Source organism: Nelusetta ayraudi, unplaced genomic scaffold, assembly GCF_046127955.1.
Source record: "Nelusetta ayraudi isolate G7.1 ecotype Tasmania unplaced genomic scaffold, CSIRO-AGI_Nayr_v1 ptg000120l, whole genome shotgun sequence".
NCBI classification, from domain to species: domain Eukaryota; kingdom Metazoa; phylum Chordata; class Actinopteri; order Tetraodontiformes; family Monacanthidae; genus Nelusetta; species Nelusetta ayraudi.
In genome coordinates, this window is record NW_027466170.1 from 295,612 (window position 1) to 311,587 (window position 15,976).

The 15,976-nt window shown below is 46.9% G+C and overlaps 2 protein-coding genes across 2 annotated transcripts; one reads left to right on the forward strand and one right to left on the reverse strand.

The window, feature by feature from the left end:
* The first annotated feature begins 261 nt into the window (after positions 1-261).
* LOC142903936 (coatomer subunit beta'-like) lies at positions 262-10,731 on the forward strand. Its single transcript, XM_076049841.1, has 24 exons — positions 262-468; positions 954-1,091; positions 1,188-1,277; positions 1,533-1,659; positions 1,761-1,909; positions 2,150-2,296; positions 2,370-2,469; positions 2,537-2,679; positions 2,791-2,990; positions 3,789-3,899; positions 4,114-4,202; positions 4,290-4,396; positions 4,495-4,638; positions 4,943-5,073; positions 5,164-5,371; positions 5,638-5,748; positions 6,439-6,653; positions 6,772-6,864; positions 7,121-7,301; positions 7,389-7,457; positions 7,625-8,578; positions 8,718-9,323; positions 9,404-10,132; positions 10,295-10,731. The coding sequence occupies exons 1-24, from the start codon at positions 466-468 to the stop codon at positions 10,382-10,384; spliced, it is 4,935 nt and encodes a 1,644-aa protein (XP_075905956.1). The 5' UTR covers positions 262-465; the 3' UTR covers positions 10,385-10,731.
* A 412-nt stretch (positions 10,732-11,143) lies between these two features.
* On the reverse strand, positions 11,144-15,230 carry mrps22 (mitochondrial ribosomal protein S22). The gene is made up of 8 exons (XM_076049873.1): positions 15,075-15,230; positions 14,477-14,634; positions 13,834-13,998; positions 13,481-13,624; positions 12,671-12,754; positions 12,388-12,533; positions 12,157-12,265; positions 11,144-11,529 (listed from the first exon to the last, which is right to left on the reverse strand). Exons 1-8 carry the CDS (start codon positions 15,199-15,201, stop codon positions 11,437-11,439), a joined length of 1,026 nt encoding a protein of 341 aa, XP_075905988.1. The 5' UTR covers positions 15,202-15,230; the 3' UTR covers positions 11,144-11,436.
* Positions 15,231-15,976: the final 746 nt, after the last annotated feature.

Below are 15,976 nucleotides of genomic sequence, written 5' to 3' on the forward strand. Positions count from 1 at the left end.
TGCCGGATCTGGGGCTCCTCTCTTACAGGAAGCGCCGCACGGATCCACGTTGCAAAAACAAAAGCCATCAAGTGGAAGTGTAGCAGCAGTGCAAACACCGGAAACAGCCGTTCTTTCTCCACAATAAGAGCGCCAACGTCTAACGTTTACGAATTCTGACCACGACGCGAAACCCAAATACCTCGTTTAACTCTTCAATGCTGACATGTGGGAATGTCGTCAAGTACGTTGGCGCCTGAACGAGTCAGTACGTATCTTCGAAATATACTCTCCTGAGATTTTTATTTATTTATTTATTTTTAACAAAGCCACACCGGAAGTGGTTTTGTTTACATTCTTTTTCGCTTTGAGAAGGAACATTAAAAACTATCCAGAGTTCCACAAGAGAAGCGTGCGGGAGCGACAGTGGGCCGGTCAGCTGTGCAACGACAGAGCAGCGCTGCTGAGGCGCACACAGGAGGAAACATGGTAAGGAGACAGAAAATAAACATTTACGGTCTGCATGGTTGTTTTTTTTCCTCACAGCGAAAACATATTAAACGCAGACGGAAATGTTATTTAACCAAATTTTTAGCTCTAATAGTACTATTTAGACGTGTAAAAGTTGGTGTGCTTTTTTTTTTTTCTTTTATTATCAAAGCAGTAGCTACTGTGTCAGACTAGAAAGTGGACGGCCAGCCTTCACCAACAAGGACGCGAATTGACAGCTGCCAGACATTCTGTGTTGTTAAGGCGGAATGAGGGCTTTAGCAGACACGCCCCTCCGGCTCCCCACAGAACCTGAAACACAGCAGGGAGCGTCACAACAACAGAATGCTGCCTTGCCCGGTGTGACAAAAAGTCACAGAGAAAGTGGCAGGGCAGCTACTCCTGTGTTGTTGTTGTTGTTGTGGAAAGCAACAGGTGAAAGAATATTTATTTATTTATTGTCGTCTGCTCCTCTTACACTACAGCCTCTGCGGTTTGACATCAGAAAGAAGCTGACTGCTCGCTCGGACCGGGTGAAGAGCGTGGACCTGCACCCCACTGAGCCGTGGATGGTGGTCAGCCTCTACAGCGGCACCATAGTGGTCTGGAACCATCACACACAGGTCAACACCTCTGGTCAACAGTCGTCCAGTCGATCCAACCACTGCTGTGTACTTTGCCATTTAACTTGTAACGCGGCTTGAATGTGGTGCGTGCAGACGATGGTGAAAACCTTCGAGTGTGGGTGCAACGTGCCGGTCCGGACGGCCAAGTTCATCGCCAGGAAACACTGGATCGTCGCTGGAGGCGTAAGTCCCAATTTTACAGTTCACAGTTTACGTCCCCCTCCTTTTTCTGCACGAAAGCCAAGAAAACGGTAGAAGCTTCAAAAGATCCCATATCCTGTGAAATGAGTCGCACAAGTCTCGATGCCGCCGCGGCGAATCGGGGCCTGAAACCATCTGAATTGATGCTTCAGGCTCCAACAAGTGCATTTACCGGTCCGGATGGAAATAATTGTCAGGGCTGGAAGACGCTTGTCATTCCCCTCGTCTCTCCCCCAGGACGACATGATGATCCGCTTGTTTAATTACAACACGCTGGAGCAAGTTCACATGTTCGAGGCTCACCATGACTACATGCGCTGCATCGCTGTCCACCCAGCGCAGCCCTACATCCTCACCTGCAGTGGTGAGCGCCACAAGCACAATATGTTCAGAAGTAGTGAAATGACTGTGGTGCTTATGCATCCCCGCCATCGTTTGCTCTTTTTTTTCCCCCCTCTGTATTAGATGACATGTTGATCAAGCTGTGGGACTGGGAGCGAAAGTGGTCGTGCGTTCAAGTGTTTGAGGGTCACAGTCACTACGTCATGGACGTCGTCTTCAACCCCAAAGACAGTAACCAGTTTGCGAGTGCTTCTCTGGACAGAACTGTGAAGGTCGGCAACACACACACACTTACACAGACAGATACACAAAATCTCACACGACATCTTTCGAATTTTGCCACACACCCTAAGGAAGGTAAAGAGCTGAATTAAAAATCTATTTTCATTCACATCTGTGGGAATTTTTACCACTTTGCCAAAGACCTTTGATTTTCAACAACCTTTGATAAGAGACTCCAATGATCTTTGTTCGTCACACACACATTGTTCTTGTCGCTTTTGGTGCTGCAGGTGTGGCAGCTGGGCTCCAAGAGACCCAACTTCACTCTGGAGGGCCACGAGAAGGGGGTAAACAGTGTCAGCTACTACAGCGGAGGAGACAAGCCCTACCTCATATCGGGGGCTGACGACCACCTGGCCAAGATCTGGGACTATCAGGTACGAATGTGTCACAGTGACAAAAACCAGGCAGTGTGCTAACAGCGTTTCGATTTGCCACTTTGTCCGCCAGAACAAAACCTGCGTCCAGACCCTGGAGGGCCACGTCGACAACGTCAACTGCGTCACTTTTCACCCGCAACTGCCAATCATCCTCACCGGCTCTGAGGACGGTGGGTGTGGAGACAACACGTACAAGCGCGTAAGTCGCTACTGGTTCTGAGTTCTGCTTTCTTCCAGGCACCATTCGAGTGTGGCACAGCAACACCTACAGACTGGAGAACACGCTGGACTGGAGCCTGGAGAGGGTGTGGTGTATGTGCACCAAACCATTCTCCAATATTGTGGCCTTAGGCTTCGACAACGGCAGCATGGTTATTCAGGTATGTCTTCCAGCGGCTCCCTACCATGCATTTACTTGAAAACCAACAAAAAGAGAACACAATGAGCCTACCTGCCCCTCCTGTCTTCCTTCAAATCCATCTTTGCCTCAGCTGGGGAGGGAAGAACCGGCCATGTCCATGGACTCCAGTGGGAAAGTCCTCTGGGCTCGCGGCTGCGAGCTGCAGCAGGCCAACCTGAAGACAATGGGAGAGGCCGAGGTCAGAGACGGGGAGAAGCTGCTGCTCGGTGTCAAGGACTTGGGCAGCTCCGAGCTCTACCCGCAGACCATGCAGCACAGCCCCAACGGGAGGTGAGGGCGTGCACATGAGTTGAGAGTGCACATGAGTCAGAGGAGAAGATGCCATAAAATACAGGATGTGCAGCTTCTGACCCAAAACACAGTGGGACAGCCAGGGAGGACCAGACCTGGGTCTTCACCACTACATTCCGATGAGGGTGCTGACTGATATTAGCCCAGCACACACTTCATAAATATGATAGTAATAATATAGACCTTCAAAACAGTACTGACCAGCATGCCTGATGATATGATTTGAGCTGGAGCTCAGACACAACAGACAATAAAGACATTAATACACACTTGGATACTTACAAAGGCAAGTAGGACTTGAAAGAAAAGTGTTGAGAAAACACTTAAATAACATTACCCAGTGGGTATGTCAACCAACAGCGAAGCAGACTAGGAACATGGCATGTCAACATTTAGCAAGTGAAGCTAATCAGGGTGGAAGGGGTAAAACAGGAAGTGTAAAGGCAGGGAAATACTCTGGGCAAAAACCTTCAAAATAAAACAGGAAATAATTAGAATTGAAAATAAAAACAGAGCCAGAAAAAGTTAAACATATAACAAATAATTGATAAAAAAGTAAGACAATGCCAAAAAATATATCTTCTCATAGTCCAACTATAATTTAGGGCAGCAACACACTTATAACAGACCGGCATGTTTTATGTGATTAAACAATTTAATATCTAATGCTTCTGTCTAAACAAACAAAAAAAAAAACATCTGATAAAGTTAAACAAGACCAGTGGTTAGAAGTGAGCATCCCGACTTTGACTTTGGGCTGTTTTTGTGTTCTTGCAGATTTGTTGCGATATGTGGAGATGGAGAGTACATCATCTACACTGCCATGGCGCTGAGGAATAAAAGTTTTGGCTCTGCCGAGGAGTTTGTGTGGGCACACGACTCTTCACAGTGAGTCCTAAACGAGCGAGCGGAGAGGAGGGGATTTACCCCTGCAGGAAATTCGTAACACACAAATGCCTGCAGCACTATGTGGCTAATGCAAGACAGTGCAGCAATGACACTGCAAAAGGGAAACATTTCCCTTCACCTTTTTTAAGGGTGCACCAAACCCTGTAATACTCTCTGGTACATTATATTCAAGTACGTATGTACGTTTCCATAGGTACGCCATCAGAGAGGGCAACACTTCGGTCAAATTCTTCAAGAACTTCAAACAGACGACTGCTTTCAAATCGCACTTTGGGGCAGAAGGTGATCTTTATTTGCTGTTTTGGCCTTTTTGTTGTTGTTTTTTTTTCTGGTTGACAATGATACATTAACACTCCCACTGACTGTCAGGTATCTTTGGCGGCTTCTTACTGGGGGTGAAATCCCGGAATGGTCTGGCCTTCTACGACTGGGAGTATACAGAACTGATCCGCCGCGTCGACATCCAGCCCAAACACGTCCGTCACCGTCACCGCGTCTCCTCAGTCCACCGTCACATGTTGCGTGTGTAGTAAATCTCCCTCTTTTTTTTGTTTTGTCCTCGTTGTGCTCTCAGATCTTTTGGTCCGACTCTGGCGAGCTTGTTTGCATTGCGGCAGACGAGTCTTTCTTTGTGCTGCGCTACCTGCCAGAGAAAGTGGCGGCAGCCATGGAGTCCGAGACGGAGATGACGCAGGACGGGATGGAGGGGGCCTTTGAGGTCGGACTTTTTTTTTACCTTTTCATTTTTCATCTCAGACTTCAGTAGAGCATAATATTTACCCCTCTGTTTACATGCCCAGCTTGGGCGGAACCAACACCTAGTTGGGGATGTAATCACTAAGCCTGAGAGAGGCACCCTTTGTGACACCATTAAGGGTTGATTTTCGTAGCTGTGTGTTTTAGCGCACGCGTAAAAAGTGTGGATTTTTCCCTGAATGCGGGACATTTTAAGAAATTTTATTTAAAATAAATTCCCACATTTTGATATTTGATCTGCTCCTCCTGATACCTCTGCTGACCAGGTGCTGGGGGAGGTGTCAGAGGGGGTGAAGACGGGGCTCTGGGTGGGTGACTGCTTCATCTACACCAACTCCCTAAACAGACTGAACTACTACGTGGGAGGGGAGATTGTGACCGTTGCTCACCTGGACAGGTGAAACCCTCTCACCGTTCATAAAGAAGTTGCTCCCAGGTCACCAGGACTTGGCCCAGAAGTGCCTAAAAAACCCCTCTGTCTGTGTAGGACCATGTACCTTCTGGGCTACATCCCCAAGGATGACCGTCTCTACCTCGGAGACAAGGAGCTGAATGTCGTCAGCTACCTTCTGGTTCTCTCAGTGCTGCAATACCAGACAGCCGTCATGAGGAGGGACTTCAGCATGGCCGACAAAGTCCTACCCACAATCCCCCGGGAGCAGAGGATTAGGGTGGCATACTTCTTGGAAGAACAGGTACAGTCGTGCTTTTACTTTTCCTCTTTTCTGAGCTAACTATATATGCAGGATTTTTCCGGACGCATTATTGAAACCAACATCAGTCAGCCAGATGGAGAGACACATCTGGGCAGAATTCCTGTGCGCCTCTTAAGATTCATACATCCCTGGGAATGTTTTTTGCTTCTCACGCAGTCTCTTTTATCGCTTCACCTTTTCTCTGTCACATTGGGCCGTAATGCCTGCAGCAACTTTTATCGGTGTGACTTCTTCCTGTTGTCCAGGGCTTCAGGCAGCAGGCCCTGGCTGTGTCCACTGACCCGGAGCATAGGTTCGAACTGGCCCTGCAGTTGGGAGATGTCCAGACAGCCTACCAGCTCGCCTCGGAAGCAAAGGTTTGAGCCTTAAAGGTCCCATGTTGTTCAACAATTACAATAATGTGTGTCTGTAGCCTGCTACTCAATAGATAGACAGAAAAAAACACCTTTCACGTGTTTTGCTACAACACTTCCTAGATGCCTTATGCCTTGTGATGTCACAAGGGGCAGCAATAAACCCATTTTAACAGTTTCTCCTTCCTGTCTAAACCTGTTACTGTTCAAACAAAGCATGACTTTTAGCAGGTAGCTAAAACTGAGCATTTCTTATAGGCGACAGTACGCAGAGGGCTAAATGCTTCACGGCAGGCGCTGGACTGTTTTCTATAGGTTCTTTGGATAAGGACAGTGAATTTTACCGGAGGCTGTGAACAGAGGGCTAAATATGCAGGGTTTTTTTTTTTAGAAATCCCTGGAGGTGTTTATATTATTGGTGGTGATTCAATAGGCTCCACTGCTCCACTGAAGTGTGATATGAAAAATTAAGAACAGAAAAACTGTGAGATGAAGCCTTTAAAACTGTTACTTATTATCATCAAATTTATACTTTTAACAGTTTTTGATAACCAAGCTTTGCGGTGCGAGTCACATGACAGCGATCCCACTATTATCAGCGAGCGGTTCACAGAGCGACGTCACGCTCCAGTGCCTCGCCTCCCGTGATAATCCTCTCTCTCCCATCTCTCGCTCCGGCACCTTGGCGTGCAGTCGGAGCAGAAATGGAGGCAGCTGGCCAAGCTCGCCACCACAAAGTGCCAGTTTAGCGTGGCCCAGGAGTGTCTGCTCCAGGCTCAGGATTATGGAGGATTATTGCTGTTGGCCACCGCCTCGGGCAGCAGCCACATAATGGAAAACCTGGCCGAGGGAGCAGAAAGGAATGAAAAGACCAACGTGGCCTTTCTCACCTATTTCCTGCAGGGAAGGTGGGTGTGAGAGGCAGTGAGGGACACCGTGGAATCCAGGTCTTTCATTGAATTTATGTTTGAAAAAGCCTTTCTTTTGAAATCTTCTTCTTCTTTTTCTTTTTTCGCGTTTGCACAGATTGGAAAAGTGTCTGGACCTTCTCATCAAAACAGATCGGTTGCCAGAGGCAGCCTTTCTGGCAAGAACATATCTGCCCAGCCATGTGTCGAGGTGAAGTTGTGTCTGTGTTGGTTCACACATCATCTGTCTCCGCGTTGGGCTTCACTCCACTCTGTGCTTGCGTTTGTGTGTTTATGTTAATCTCACGGCCACGTGGTCTGCATGCTATCTCAAATTTCCATCAGAGGACCGCACAGTTCAAATTATTTGTGGTGAAAACTGAATGTGTGTGGTTTTGAACTGGATATTTATGTTGTGTAGATTCACATGCATCATCCGTTGGTTGCATATGTTCCCCTTCATCCAGGGTGGTGAGGCTATGGAAAGAGAGTCTATCCAGGGTGAACCCGAAGGCAGCAGGTGCTCTGGCTGACCCCACCGCGTACAGCAACCTGTTCCCTGGCCTCCAGGAGGCACTGGTGGCTGAGCAGTACCTGAAGGAGGCGACCCTCAGGGTCCGTCCGGCTACGGACTACCCGCTCACCACGGTCAGACAATCCCAAGACCTGATATCCAGACTCGTGTTTGGACATCGGCCCTGAGTTTAAGTTCTGACTTTTCTGTCTGTTTTTAAGCCAAACGAGGAGCGGAACATTCTGGAAGAGTCTGCAGGAATTGTGGCTACAGAGATCACTGAGTCAAAGGTGAGGGCTGAACGTGCACATCCGCATGGTTCAGCATACACGGGTCCATATGCGTAATTCTGCACATGGAACGGCAGCATGTAACCTTTAAAAGCAAAGATGAGCGAATAGGTGCAAAATGCTGCAGGTGGTGCATTCAGAGATGGTAACTTAAGATGCATGTGCAGGAAGCGGCAAAAGGCTTGAGTGAACCTGTGAGAGAAGCAGCAGCATCAGAGGCGCCGAAGGAGGAGCTCACCCCACCAAAGGAGGAGATTGCTGGTCCACTTTCGCAATACGAGGAAGAATCCATCACGACGTTGGTCTCTTCTCATCCTGAGAGAGAGGCAGAGGAGAATGTTCTACTCAAACAAGCAGAATGTGACGAAAGAGCCACTGCTGGCTGCAAAGACTCTCTGGAGGAAGTTGTTTTGGAGGCCACCGGTGAGGCCATCCCGACTGCAACTGTGAAACCCAGCCCCCTGGAGGGTGTGACATCATCGTTTCAGTCAGAAGGGCAGATGATTTCTCTTGCTGATGACGCTGTGTCTCCTGCTTCTGAGACAAAACCAGAAAGCATTGAAACAACAGAAGCAAAGCCAAGCGAGATCCTCGTTAGCGTTGGTCTGACAACTTGTGCAGGAGAATCTTTCGCCACCAGTTTAATCCCCCCACAGGCACAAGCCATCGTAAACACGGCGGCAGAGGAAATCTGTGCAACAGAAGAACTGGTTTCAGAAAGTTCAGCGCTGGTCGTGCCTCCAGAGGAGTCCATCTTCTCTGAAAACACAGCCATTAGAAATTCAGGTGGACCTGCCCTAGCTGAGATCTTTACTGAGCTGGCCTTGGACCCTCTGCTAGACCCGCCTAGTGACCAAACACAAAGCATGAGCCCAGCAGGAACACATGAACAAGAAGAAGAAAAGCCTGGAGATAAGCAGGAGCATTCAGCCCCTTTGGGAGCTGAGCCGAGGGTCTCATCCCCACATAGAGCACCGTCAGAGGGGAACACTGTCATAAATCCAGATGGTGCTGGTGATTCAGCAGAGGAGGAGGAGGAGGAGGAGGACGAGGACGACGAGGAGGAGGAGGAGGACGAGGAGGAGGACGAGGAGGAGGAGGAGGCTGAACTAGTTGACGAGGTAAGGAACCACTGCCGTTTCTTTAAACGAAGGATACAAATTCAATGCAGATTTCGAAAGGTTTCAGGACTAAGATTTGTCCCGCAGTAATATGCACGATCCCATCATGCTTTAAAGCTTAATTATTTTCCCCACACAGAGTGTTCCTCCTGATGATAGCGCTCTTTCTGCTACGTCTGGAGTGACAGAAAGAGCGGAGGAGAAGCTGAGGGAGTTGCCAGAGACAGAGGAGACTCTTGTTAGCCCTGATCTGACAGCTCATGTGGCAGAAACTGCTGCTGACAGGTCTGCTCATATAGAAACTGAGACAGATATGATCTCGCCAGCGGCGTCGCTCATCGTAAAGGTGGCCCAAGATGAGACCTGTGTGACTGATGCACAGGTTTCAGACACATCACCACTGGTTGCACCACTAGAAGAGCCCATTTTCTCCGAAAGCACTTCTGGTCCAGTGCTAAGTGGCTCTGACCAAGACCAGACCTTCATCAACCTGGCTTTGGACCCTCTACTCTGCCCATCTGAAGATAGAACACCAGTGCTGGAACCTGTAGCAGAAGCACAAGAACAAGAGACACAGACCACAGGACTCCCGGTAGATATCGAGGAGGTTGGAACACCTGGAGCAGAACCAAGGGTTGAGGTCACAGATACAGGACCGCTGGAGGACAGCATGACAAGGCAGGAGGCTCAACCCGATGGTGCTGCTGGTCCAACAGAGAACCTAAAGACAGAACTGGATGATGAGGTAGGGGACCATTCTGGAGCCGGATGTGTTCCACAGCTGAACTTCTGTTTTCTTTAAGTAACATCTTTTTATCCACGCAGGATGTTGTTCCAGCTGATGAGCCTGTAGCTGCTGCCCCGGAAACCATTGAAACAACAGCGGAGAGAACAAGTGAGACATCATCACCAGAGGAGATTCTTGTCAGCCTTGACTGGACAGCTGAAGCAGAATCTTCAGCAAGTGAAGAAATGTCTGCTAGTAAGAAACTAGGAGCAGATATTGAGGCCCTGCTCAGCACAGATGAGGTCTATGTAACTGAAGAGTTGGTTGAAACGGTGGACAAGCTCTCCGACAAGGCAGCCATCCCAGTGCCTGGTGGACCCGCCCTGGCCCAGACCTTCACTGAACTGGTCTTGGATCCTCTCGGAGAAACAACGCAAGTCCTGAAGCCAGCAGTAGCACAAGAACGAGATGAAGAAACACCAGCCACAGCACTGCCCCCAGAAAAGCCTGGAGAAGAGTCCATCTTCTCTGAAAACACAGCCAATAGAGATTCAGGTGGACCTGCCCTCGCTGAGACCTTTACCGAGCTGGCCTTGGACCCTCTGCTAGACCCGCCCGTGGACCAAACACAAAGCATGAAGCTAGCAGTAGCACAAGAACAAGAAGAAGAAAAGCCTGAAGAAAAGCCTGAAGATAACCAGGAGCTTGCAGCCGCTCTGGGAGCGCAGCCGAGCGTCTCATCCCCAGACAGAGCACCGTCAGAGGGGAACACTGACACAGACCAAGGTGTTGCTGTGGAGGATGTGGAGACAGAAATAGATGTTGAGGTAAGGAACTGATTTCCGTCTTCTACATGGGAGGAAATCAACATGTTTTGAAATATGCACAGGCAAAATGTATCAGACGGAGAAATGCATAGTTCTATACACCCTGAAAATAATTCCCTTTAACATTGCATCTTTTCATTTCACCTCTTTCTTTGACTGTAGGCCCTTGATGATCTGGATCTGGATGATTTAGACCTGGAAGATTTTGACACCTCAGAATTCAACCTGGATGAAGAGTTATTTAGCGAGTAGGGAGTTCAAATCTCTTCCTTGACAAACTCTGTTTTTCTTTCTTTTTCTTTTTTTAGTCCATGCACATTGTATTATTGTGTGCCTCTGTATGAAAAAGTAGTTTAATATGTTTATAATGTACCTCCAAAGCTGGAGATAAAGCCTCACAGGAAAAAAGTGCATTTGCCGAAGGGAAACTGAATTTCTGATCTTTTCTATTTTTATAGAATTGTTGCTAAATATGTGGTGTGCATGAAGCACAGTTATCCACTGATCTGCAGTTTACAGCGTTGATGTTTGGGAATAAAGCATTTCACTGTGTGTAGTTTACATGGAAAGAGCAGATTGCGACACGTGGTCACAACAAAGTCTTTTACTTTCACATTCCAATGTGAAATATTGTGAGTCTTAGATCCACCTAATCGAAGGAATTTAAATTGCTTTTGACAAGTTCTTCCGGATGCCATGATTTTCTTTTTAATTAGTAGCATTCAAGAAGTGCACAAAACCAGTTTTCTCATTTGATTTTTTTTTTTTTAGTTTAGTAATTTTGGTGCATATTTTCAAATCAATTCCAATCTTAATTGCCATTCTGCTGTATACAGAGATGTACTACACGCAGAAAAAAAAGTTCTTCTACCCATTTTCCAAAATAAAAAAATAACGTGTTATCTTGAATACCCATTTCCTTTTTTTTCAATCCACCTAATATTGCAAAGTCTCTCTATAATGTTCTTTTCTTTTGCTCTCCAGTGTCTTCCAAAAACAAGCCACCAAGTGTACAAAGGTGTTCTATTTTTATTACTACGTTATGTACATCATTGCATTTAACACACATTTGACCAGGTAAAATGCCAGTTAAATCTCAGCATACACCGTTTCTTTACATGGATAAGATGGAACAGAGTCTTGAAATCTTGCCTTGCCATCAAGGTCAATGTGTTCTCCCTTCAGTCAAGAACTCATTCCAATCTCCAACCTGAACAACACATTAACAAACATCAGACGTCATTCCCGGCCTTCTCCTCGGGTTCCATCGCCATGGATGGATGTGTTTATTTGTCCCCGGTCGGTCAGGCAGCGGTGCTCTCAGTATTCATCTGTTCGTACGCCTGCAGGGCCAGCTCAATGTAACCTGTCCTTTGAGACTCCTTCTGGGCATAGATCTAAAGGGGCAGAGAGAGGGGGGAGGGGGCAGCACACAGAGGTCAGGGGTCAGCATGAGAGCGAGGACAAAAGGTCACCAATAATTACTCTGATGTTGTAGCTGCAAAGGGAAAAAAAATCCTGTCTGGCATTCACCCACAGTGTCAGTTGTTTTTATTTCAGACTAATAAAACGCAGCAATGTATGTGTTGCAGATCGTGCAGAGCGCGGCTACTTTGTGAGGTCATGTGTGATATTGGCCGTAGCAGGCGGGCCCGTACACCCACACCTCCTGCCGCTATCTTTTCACATTAACTGGCTGCCACTCTCCTTGTCCCTCCCCGCCGCTCCAAGGCCGAAGGGATGTGAGCTCTAATCAGGCCTGATGTGTCCCTGCCTTGGCCCCGCCGTTCCCACGCAGGGTGAAAACCAAAACCTCTCGCCGAGGAAACCGTAGATGAGAAGACCTTGGCTTAACCTCTGGAGGAGTACACTCACTCCTGATTTCCTCTATTACCCCAGGGAGTCACTTTTTTTTCTTCTTCTTGATGACCTGGAGCACCTCCGAAACAAATGGCGACGCATAATAGAGCCAGCCAGAGCTACGCATCAGCAGTTCCTCTGCTCAAGGTTGTGCGTTTTCTCACCTTCAGCAGGTCCGTGCCAGAGGCCTGCAGTCTGGCAGCCTCCTGCGCCGACTCGCTGTGCGGGTGCATCATGTGGAACAGCGACACCAGGCTCACAGCGTCCTGCAGTCTGGAGGCAAACACAGATGCACAAGACGTTGGTTGCATGATTCTCCAAATAGGCAAAGTTGTCACGAGCCAAAGCGGCTTAAAGTGGAGATGAAAGCCCTGACGTGAGGACAACAAACTCACCGCTCACTCTTCAGCATGTACACCAGGAGCCCGTCGGCCCTGCGAGCATTGACCAGGTACCAAACCATTCCTCCAAAATGCCTGGTGGAGTACAGAAGCTCGTACTTTCCGTGCTTTTCCAGGTCTTCGTAGGTGACAGCGTGAATCTGGACAAGAAGAAGAATGAACGTGATCCCAGCTGCACCAGGTGTTGTAGACTCTGAGCACGATGCCCTTTGCATCAAATATACAAGCTTCCGAAACACATTTTTCTTTCTTTCTTCCCCCCATCCTGCTAACCTACCTTAATAAATTCTGCAGAGTCCGGTTCAAACTGGACCAAACACATGTCCAACACGTCCTCATGGCGGTCCTGGGAATACACAATCTAAAAAGAGAGACAAAAGTTTGCCAATTCTCAGTAACACTTGTTTATTTTGCCAAGTCACAATTCATTTTTCCTTTTTTTGTCTGTAGCTCCAAAATACGATCTTTACGGTGAACTCTATAAACGCCCAAGAACAAAAGACAAAGAGGGAATTGCCGTGCACAACTACACACAGACAGATACCAATGCTGCATTTATAAGCAAAAGACCTCCAGTGAAATACGACACCTTGCAAAGACCAGGAAACTGGAATACATCACACTGGTCCTCGCATCACTAAACTGCTTCCTGTGAGTCAAAGACTATTTTAAAATTTCATTCTTGGTCTACAAAGCTTTGAATGGGTCTTAGGCCCAAAATATATGCAGCAATTACTAGTTCCCTATGAATCATTTGGGCACCTCAGGTCATCTGGGACGAGGCTACTGTGTGTGCACAGAACCAAAACCGAGCATAGTGAAGCAGCATTTAGTTCCTATGCTTCACTATTCTCTGCTTTCCATTTGTATTACCTTCAGAATGAAGGAGCTACTAAAAATGAACTAAAAAGGTATGAAAAGCCCCCCCCTTCCCTGAGTGCAAGGCAAGCAGTGGAATTGTTCAGACGACTCGCAACTGTTGCGTCACAGTTAATATGTGGGAGGATGCACTGTAAATATTGCCGACTTTGCTCGTTCAATGAGCTGGGGGTACTGAGGCAGCTGGGTCAGACAAAGGTTCTCCTACCTTGAGGTTTTCCTCCTTGAACATGAAAGGTGGCATGAGTCTGCGCCCCGGTTTGGGAAAGTAGACCTGAACGAGACGGTCTCGCTCCTCCCACGTTGCCTTCCTGAGAGTGCCATCGGGCTCCCGCACAACAATGAATCTTTCCTTCGGTGTGGGGGAAAAAAAAAAAAAAAGGGTAAGTAGCCACGAGCATTTCCTGAATTATTTTAACAAAGTCTAAAAGTGAATTTCACCCAACTTTATGTAGAAAGGGACAAAAACAGCTGCAACAGGACCTTAAAGCAGGCCTTCAGTCAACTAACACGATCCACGCAGGCTGACCTGGAAGAAGCACAAAGGAAACATGCGCCTACCCTGTGCGGGATGTTGTAGGTGATGTCTGTGAAGATGTATTTGGCTGTGTCCATGCCGTCCAGCATCTTGTCCACACACAGCACATCATTGATGGGTTTCCTCTCAGGCAGGACGGGGGGCATCTGCAGCCGCTTCTTGGCCTGCTCCATGGCAATCTCTGTCGCCTGGGAAATAAACAAAAGCACCCGGATGAGTGGACAGTGGTTTAGTTAAAGACCCAACATTCTGTTGACTACTGCAGATGTGTGGCAAGAGGGTCGTTCGGAGCAGAGAGACTAAAACAGAAGACACAATGTGGAGGTCTTTGAATATTTGTGTTATGTTTGCTCTAATTCAGATCCTGACTGTTAGAGCCACTCCATCATCAAAATGTGTGTGCGAAATTTTCCAACCGAGGATGCTACAGAGGGGTCACAGAGATGTCACAGAGGGCACTAATATCTCTACTCAGTTGTTAGTTGCAATACCCCAAGCCAAGTACTGAGGAAGGTACAGCAAAGTTGTATTTCATGGTGGTGCAAGCAGAGAAGTAAATGTGCTGCTACATGGACCTACAAAGACTGAAAGATGAAAGGCAGTATCTGATAGTGGACATTTGGGATAGGGGCCATTTAAGAGGAAGGCTAGTGTATAGGGGATCACCTGCTGCAGTTGCTCATCAGTCATAAGTTTGTATGTAGGCGGCTTCAGCTCCTGTTTCAGCGGTCGGAAGACTTTGTGCAGGTCGACGCCCGTTAACCTGGTGAGGATGTCCTGCACGGCTGGGTCTGCGAACTGGGGCTTCTCCGAGGGGGCTCCATCTGAAAATGCCAGTAAAACATTCGCGGATGCAGCTTGTACACATTACAAACGTGATTTAAAAAAAATAATAATTAAAATAGATGAATTTTAAAAAAAAAAAGTTGGCACGTTCAATTAGTTCACCAGATCCTTATTTTAAAGTTGTTTCTTCTTAGTCGTCTCTGTGTTAAAAATAATAATGTAATGTGAACGGAGCAAGTGGAGACCTGTTTAACTACGTAAACACTTACGCCGAATTGTAAAGTAGACCTCCAATTTATGATACACACAACGCATCTCACTCTAGGATGGATATGCATCAACCAGTTCCGAAATGAATCTCAAATACGCTCATTTCTGGAGCGAGATATGGCCGCTAGTGAGCCGTGCTACAAGGTCAGTCGCAGTACTCGCAGCCTTCGAAGCCTCAGCATGTTGTTTGAATGGAACTGAAACGTACCGGTACCTTGTGCTCCACTGCAGACAGTCCTGGCGCAGCAACGCCCTAATATTTGTTGACTCTTATGGACGTTTTTCACCTGACAGTAGCTCCGGAAGAGGCACCGCGCCGTGCCGAGCGCAGCCATGTTTATTATGATGTCATCATCACTGCGACACGACGCTCTCTCAATTTCTTGACGCCGTAACGTAAGTAGTGATGGGATGTGTAGTTTTTTTTTTCCCCCCTCTTTTTTGAGCAAGCAGAAAATCTGTTTCGCTATTTATTTCGGGGTATTTTCAAGTCTGTTATTCTATTAAATTTCTATTCACACACACACACTATTCACTATTCTATTATTCTATTAAATGCATTTTTTTTTCTTCATCTTAAGAATAATAATTTTAAAAAAAGAAACATTCATACACAACAACAAATAACAAAACAGTCCAACTTTATGATCCAATGAGTAACATGCCTAAAATCATTTCAAAAATGATAATAATGAGAGGCTTCGCAATAATGAGAAGCAACGATTCAGTTATCATACTGGTTAAAAAATAAAAAATAAAAGTTTTATTTTAATGTGTCGCGTGACCCGCAGGCCTGCAGGCTCAATACGGGATCTCACGACAGCAGGGGGCACTATTATACAAAATATCCTGAAAAAAATGTTTACGCCAAAGATCCCCACTACTGCAACTACATCCTCATCTTCCCCCAATAGTAACCTAAAGCATGTATAAGCAGCTGCTCATATCTGAGTGTTGCAGCTTCTTTTGTCTGTCTCCTTCATGGGTAAGCCTCTGCGTAGCCTACACACATCCTTTGCTTTCTATTACACCGTGTTCTTAAATTGACTGATATCTTGAAAGTCTGTCTGGATGATAAGAAAATGTCTTGAAAATGTGTTTAAGGTTAAA

Excerpts from the sequence above, each read along its gene's own strand:
- LOC142903936 (XM_076049841.1), top strand. Across the intron at positions 1,660-1,760 it reads CTACATCCTCACCTGCAGTG|ATGACATGTTGATCAAGCTG; the intron begins GTGAGCGCCACA and ends CCTCTGTATTAG. Across the intron at positions 6,865-7,120 it reads CTGCCCAGCCATGTGTCGAG|GGTGGTGAGGCTATGGAAAG; the intron begins GTGAAGTTGTGT and ends CCCTTCATCCAG.
- mrps22 (XM_076049873.1), bottom strand. The coding sequence starts at position 15,201 with ATGGCTGCGCTCGGCACGGCGCGGTGCCTCTTCCGGAGCTACTGTCAG. Across the intron at positions 14,635-15,074 it reads CAGTGGAGCACAAGGTACCG|ATGGAGCCCCCTCGGAGAAG; the intron begins GTACGTTTCAGT and ends TGGCATTTTCAG. Across the intron at positions 11,530-12,156 it reads CTGGCACGGACCTGCTGAAG|ATCTATGCCCAGAAGGAGTC; the intron begins GTGAGAAAACGC and ends CTGCCCCTTTAG.